Source organism: Cynara cardunculus, assembly GCF_001531365.2.
Source record: "Cynara cardunculus var. scolymus isolate 2C chromosome LG 15, CcrdV1, whole genome shotgun sequence".
In the NCBI taxonomy this organism is placed as follows: Eukaryota; Viridiplantae; Streptophyta; class Magnoliopsida; order Asterales; family Asteraceae; genus Cynara; species Cynara cardunculus.
The window spans coordinates 10,698,172-10,704,587 of NC_037542.1; the positions used below are offsets into that span (position 1 = coordinate 10,698,172).

Sequence of the window (6,416 nt, forward strand, 5' to 3'; positions counted from 1 at the left end):
CTTGCTCCACCGCTCCAGTGATTGACAAATGCTTGTATCTTGCTCCACCGCTCTAGTGATTGACAAATGCTTGTATCTTGCTCCACCGCTCCAGTCATTCGGGTTGCGATGAAGGGTTTATGAATAATTGTAGAACCTACTAACACCGACATTTTGGATGAATGTATATTTGAATCTAAATTAGATACAAATGTAGTAGCATTTGTTACATCTTTAAGGAATTTGATATTTCAAAATTGAATAATCTAAATGAGCTTTTTACATCACGCTGTATTGCACAGATAGACAACTAGTCAATATATTATGTATTTAAGTATTATAAGATTGTATATTGTATATCATGTGTATGTATTAAAATATTACCTTAATCTCGTCTATGTATTAAAAAATTTATAATTATAATATATATACACACACATACACATATAATATGTTAATATACACTAAAATTTTAACCTGTATATTAAATGAAAGTGTTTAAAATTGTTCGTAAACGCTTACTGGATAAGCGTTGGGTAAACATCTTGTACTTTACAGAGTAAAATAGTTTATTAAAATGGTATAATATGCAACAATTTAGCCGGTAAATACTTACCAGGTAAGAGTTTTCATTCTTACTGAATCATACTCTTCATCGTTCTTACTGGATAAGATTCTTTATCATTATTATATTCATTCGATAAGTTAAATGACTCGATAAACACTTACCCCATAACGTATAATAATACGTCCTCAGATAAAATTCTTATGATTTACTTAAATATTACCATTGCCTTTATCCTTTATTCATTATTTTTATTCGAAACAGTATAAAAGAGAAGGTAATAATAATATTTGAGTAAGCCCAAAATACAAGCCCAGCTTATTTGAAGCTCCACAGTCCACCCCCAATTCCATGGCATGGCAATGCTGTTGCTGAATGGCATCACCATTTCAATCACTCCCTTGGATTCAATTTCTGTATGCACCTTTGAGCTCATAACCCACAAAAAAAGGCACAAATGGCTTCGTCTTCAAAGTTCCTGAGAAGGGTATCAACATCCCTCAATTCCATACACAATTCGCGCTTGTTGTCTTCTTCTTCTTCTTCAAATTCTAGAATTCCTCTTCAACAATTTAAGTTTGACCGTCCTCCTTGTTCTTCCTCCCTTCTGTACAACGATAAGCATAGTCGTGTTTGTAGTAGAGATTTTTGCTCTCGGACTTCTAATGTTGACGAAGTTCTTTCTCAAGGACCTGCTGCCGTTGATTACAGGTTCGAATTGTGATCATTCGATCTTTCAGTTTTTGTGAATTTCCTGTAATAATAGTTTTGGTGGTGCGATTTTGAAACTGTCTATATTATATAATCTTGGTTCTGCTTTAAAATATATACAAATTATGCTTTGTCATGTACTGTATCTAGGTTTTGCTTGTGTAAACATCTCCTCCATAAACAAGTTACAGTGGTTCGAAATCAGACCTTGACCTAGTCCAACGCAAAATTGTGTACTTCAACCTTAACGTATTACTTGCGTTCTTCCTCATCGACCTTGATTAGTTTTTCAACGTAAAAAATGTTGTGAATTTAGAGCTTTTAGGAAATCACTATAACGACATTGAGCCCTGTACCATGGACCTCAATTTGAATAAATGGTAGTGTTAAATTAGGAAGAAAATCATAGTATCAATTGAAAATTGAAAGTTCTAGGGTTGACATAAAAAATATAAATCTATATATATATATCTCTCTCTCTTTTAGTTTATTATATTTTACAGTATCATTTAAAATTTCTTAATGTAATTGTACTTCTAGTTTTTGAAAACCCTAGAATCAATGTCAAAATTTGAAGTTGAAATGCATTTCTTCAACATCAAACATTCAAAGGGTCAAATGGTCAATGGCCTAAGTGGCACCTGGGTTACAGTTAAATCCCAACCTCTTTGGGGGAAGGGTTCGAGCTTCACCAAAGGTGAAGAGTGTGTGTGAGTTTTGCTGTATATAAATATTATATAGTTTTAATAGTTCATATATACTTCAAAATAAAAAAGCATCAAACTTCCGAATGCATGTCATTTCTTTTCGGAGTGGAGGAAGTATACTAGAAAAAGTAGTATTTAGCTCAAGCAACTATTACGTCATAAACTGTTGGTTTGAATTTACTTTTCTGAGCATCTGTTTAATAGGGAAGGTTGTCTCTCGTGCCGTGCCTTGTCTGTTCTTATGTGAAGAACATAACCGAAGATTCATAGACTATAACTCTTGTAGCAAGGTCATTTATGTTCTTTTTTTAATGCAAAGTGAAATATATATGTATAAAAGGAAGTTGGCGCATATAACAAATTTGAAATGTAATATTTATGCCATCAGAGAGATCAAAGTTGAGAAATAGTTGGTTGGTTTTCCATTTTCACATGAATAGCGAGTTGTATGGTAGATGCTAGAATGTGGACACCTCTCTTTGGTGTATATATCTTATCTGAGTGGGACGTATTTTGTTTTGAAAACATGGGTGATTTGTAATTAAATAAAAGAATTCATGTCCAGCTTGATCACATAGACGGATGAATCAACTACTGTTTTGGTTATGGAAGTCAATTGGTGTTGGTGAGTTGATAACGGTCTTTTGAACATTCATCCTTTCAATTTGTGAAGGGTGTAATAGGTTCTAGACTTGTGTCCTTTGAGCTATCATTTGTTTCGTAATGGGAACGAAATAAAATTACTAATAGTTTAATGTGCATACAGTGCTTTGCTACAGGAGGATGAATTTCACAAACTGGCCGATGCAACAATTCATGATTTGTTAGAGAAGATGGAGGTAATCAATCATCTTGGTGTGAAATGATTAAAGTTTTTAATTTCTGTTACTTATGGATACCGTAATATGTAGTTATTTAGGTTGGTGGTTTGAATGAATAGTGTTACTACCTTCATTCTTGAAGTTTCTTGTCTTTCATGGTTACAACTTACAAGCCTTATGATCCAGCATGATAAACCAAGGACAATTTAAGTCATCAATTGAGTTGATTGCTAGATGTCTCCAAAAAGGCCTTGTTCCACCATTTCACATTTTGCCCAGAGCTATACAAGATTTGGATATTTTGACCTGTGTCTCTCCTATGGTCGCCATCCAGGTGATAATAGTCTACCCTGTCATCCTCATGCTGGATATGGAGCCTCGGTTATGCTGTACAATATATCGCTCCACAGTTGTTAGAACTGGCTATTTATGATGTTGGCCTTCTTTGTACGTACTGCAGGATTTACAATATAAAATACTAATCCTAGCAGCAGCCCTAGATAGGAAAACTGCTAAATCATGTATCATGTCTCCATTTTTCTTGTTTCTTCTGCAACAAATGTGTGTGATGTTTGAGATTCTACACTATAAGGCCATGAATAAGGACCTGTTGGCATGTAATTAGCTTGCCCCTGCAATTACGTCTCACCTAGTAAATAAAAGACCCCAGATTACATATCTGCAGTTTAATTCAGAGTTATAAGAATCCAAATTTGCTAGCTCAATTGAGAGGTAGTTTCTTCACATTGCAACCATCTTTTCTATCTTGTTTCTTACTCATTCATACAAAGAATATCCGACTTTTACTCCTAAGTAGCACATATGTTGATGCTTGCTAGATTGTTGCATTCTGGAAAGTGCAATTTAATCTTGTTTCTTGTTGGTTGATAGGAATATGGCGATTCTGTGGACATTGATGGTTTTGACATAGACTACGGGGTTAGATCCTATTTCCATGTCACATTGCTTGTTTTCTTGAAGGTGTTGATTAGTTTTGATAAATTCATTTTCGATTTTACAGAACCAAGTATTAACCGTGAAGTTTGGTAGCTTTGGAACCTATGTCTTAAACAAACAGACACCCAACAGACAGATTTGGATGTCTTCACCTGTGAGGTACCAACTCCCTACAAGAAACTTCTGATTTGGCATTGTTATCTTAGCTTCTAAGTAAGGATCTATTGTGTATATGATATATTTCTTGATATTCATGCATGTTATTTTAATATTATCTGAACTTCTATTATAGATAAGGTTTTTAACCGTAAATAACAGTCCTTACATTCAAGTTTATTTTCTACACAAATGTTAGACTTTGATTGTCTTTTAACTAGTTATATATGCATGAATTTCATATTTCTCTAATAATTATAAATTGATTTAACTTAAGCAGTAAACATGAGGTCTTCCATTTACGAAATGAAATGCCAACCTAATGAAATATAACTTTAATAAGTTACTAAATACTGTAAATGCAAGTAAGAGTTGCATTAGAGGATAAAATAAAATAAATAAAAAGTGATGTAAATATTAGTTTCGATCATCATCTGTAAATAGTTGGTAAATTATAAAGCCAATTGAACATGTTTTAGGAATAATGAAAAGCAAATTGGCTATAAAATCTTAGAGAAGTTGACACTCAAATCAAATTTAGTTTACAAATTAAAAATTGGGGACATTCAAGAAAATCCTAAGAAACAGGAAATCTTAACAAACTACTATGAGAAGGTAAGGATTTCATGTTTGACAAATGTAAGCCACCAAAACGTATATTATAGTTGTTAAGGAATGGTTCGTTCTTAACGAAGGTAGACAAGTAATTTGGTTGGTCGATATGCTATGCAAACTCCACACCAAGGATGTAAATAGATCCATTTTTGTATATTCAAATTGCATATTCATGGTTGTTTTCTGGATTCTGATCAATATTTGCCATCAGTTTATAGTTGTTAACTGATAAACTAGTTATGTTTGGTACAAACTAGCTGATAAGCTAGATGACAATGTAAAGACCTAAAAGGATCATAATTGGAAAAAGAAAGTGGAAAAAACCCTTCAAGTAGCATTTCAAATTTCAATAAGCTAGCTACGGTTCAAAAAATATGAGAGTTTAACATGGCATTAGAAGATATTATGAAAGGAATTTGGAGCAACTTTCTGCACACTTTGTTAATCCACCTTCGACATCTATTTATACAAGGAAATACACCTAACCACAGTTACTTATTAACTAACCATCTAACACTGGTTAACTACCAACAGAAACAATTACCAACTGACTGACCTCCAACAGAAAGCAACTAATACTTCTACGTAAATAGACGATATTGCCCCCTTCATCTATTTAACTGTAATTTGGCGCTCTCTTCTTGTTTGATATCGAAACATCACAGTCTGTTCTGTTTTGCATGGCTTTATTATATGATTTCTGTGTGCAGTGGTCCTTCAAGATTTGACTGGGATCAAAGTGCAGAAGCTTGGATATACAGGCGGACAAAGGCTAAACTTTTAGAAACACTCGAAACGGAGGTGCAACAACTCTGTGGTGAGCCCATTACACTTTCTAAAAGAGCAGATTAACCCGAAATCTTAGCTAGGGTTACGGTTTGCGTTTCGCAACCATTTGAGTATTTACTTGTGTTCTGCACAATAAAAAGTGTACATTTTTATGGATTTGTAGACTTCATATATGGAAAAGAAACAATTTTCTGTGTTTAATTTTAAAAAGCACACTTGTTCAAACATTATGTAGAAATTAGTACACATACATAATCTTTTATATGTATTTGAGAAAGAGAGTTAAGGTGAGAAGCGTGAGAAAGGATCTGGACTTTTGATTACCTTTAATCTCAAACCAATCCATGAATCGCGCTTGATACGAAGATTGGTTCGGTGGATCTTATCCTAATGTGCATCTAGGGGTATCTTGCCCATTGGATTTAGATTCTGCTAAAAAAGCAGCAATTCCGTTTCAAATGGGAGATTTTTTCTTACGCTTCTTAGATTAACTCTTCATCTTATACAATTCTTCACCTTATATTATATATATGGTTGAGTTTAGGTGAAAATAGAAGTTATGGTGAGAAGGGTAAGAAGATGTAACACAGGGCAATTTGTAATAAAGTAAAAGGGATTTAATTAAAGGGTTTAATAAATCAATTTAAACTTTTTCAATTTTCAAAATACGTTTATATAAATGAGATCTTCAACCATTTATTAAGTCAATAAATAATTTGGAGTACAATAGTCGTTAAAAAAACTGGGATTAACTTTGTCACTTTAATTTAATCTATAGACAAATGTAGCAAAGTAAAAAGTAGAGGGTTGGTTTCATCAATATGGCAAACTTAATGAAAGGAAATCAAATGGTTTTTGTAACCTCCACAATCAAAAACATACACACATAATGAGGGATCAAATGACAACAAAGTTAAAAAGTGAAAAACAAAAATGGTCAAATCATATGTGATTTTGTCAAGAAACCACATGCGATGATGAAATACGGTCAACGCAAGAGTAAGCGGACGATTTGACATGTGACATCAAGTCAAAGCCAAAGTTACATAAATCAACTTTAATATAAAGTCACATTGAATTGATCATTTTCATATTATTTACATACATAAACATCGT

The 6,416-nt window shown here is 33.1% G+C and overlaps 1 protein-coding gene across 1 annotated transcript; it reads left to right on the forward strand.

The window, feature by feature from the left end:
* The first annotated feature begins 883 nt into the window (after positions 1 to 883).
* LOC112527872 (frataxin, mitochondrial) lies at positions 884 to 5,525 on the forward strand. The gene is made up of 5 exons (XM_025138716.1): positions 884 to 1,255; positions 2,729 to 2,801; positions 3,675 to 3,722; positions 3,805 to 3,899; positions 5,222 to 5,525. Exons 1-5 carry the CDS (start codon positions 1,002 to 1,004, stop codon positions 5,361 to 5,363), a joined length of 612 nt encoding a protein of 203 aa, XP_024994484.1. The 5' UTR covers positions 884 to 1,001; the 3' UTR covers positions 5,364 to 5,525.
* The last annotated feature ends 891 nt before the right edge of the window (positions 5,526 to 6,416 follow it).

What these genes read in the sequence shown, in the direction of transcription:
- LOC112527872 (XM_025138716.1), top strand. Translation starts at nt 1,002, where the DNA reads ATGGCTTCGTCTTCAAAGTTCCTGAGAAGGGTATCAACATCCCTCAAT. An exon ending in CCTGCTGCCGTTGATTACAG is followed by an intron (nt 1,256 to 2,728) that starts GTTCGAATTGTG and finishes ATGTGCATACAG; the next exon opens with TGCTTTGCTACAGGAGGATG. An exon ending in GTTTTGACATAGACTACGGG is followed by an intron (nt 3,723 to 3,804) that starts GTTAGATCCTAT and finishes TCGATTTTACAG; the next exon opens with AACCAAGTATTAACCGTGAA.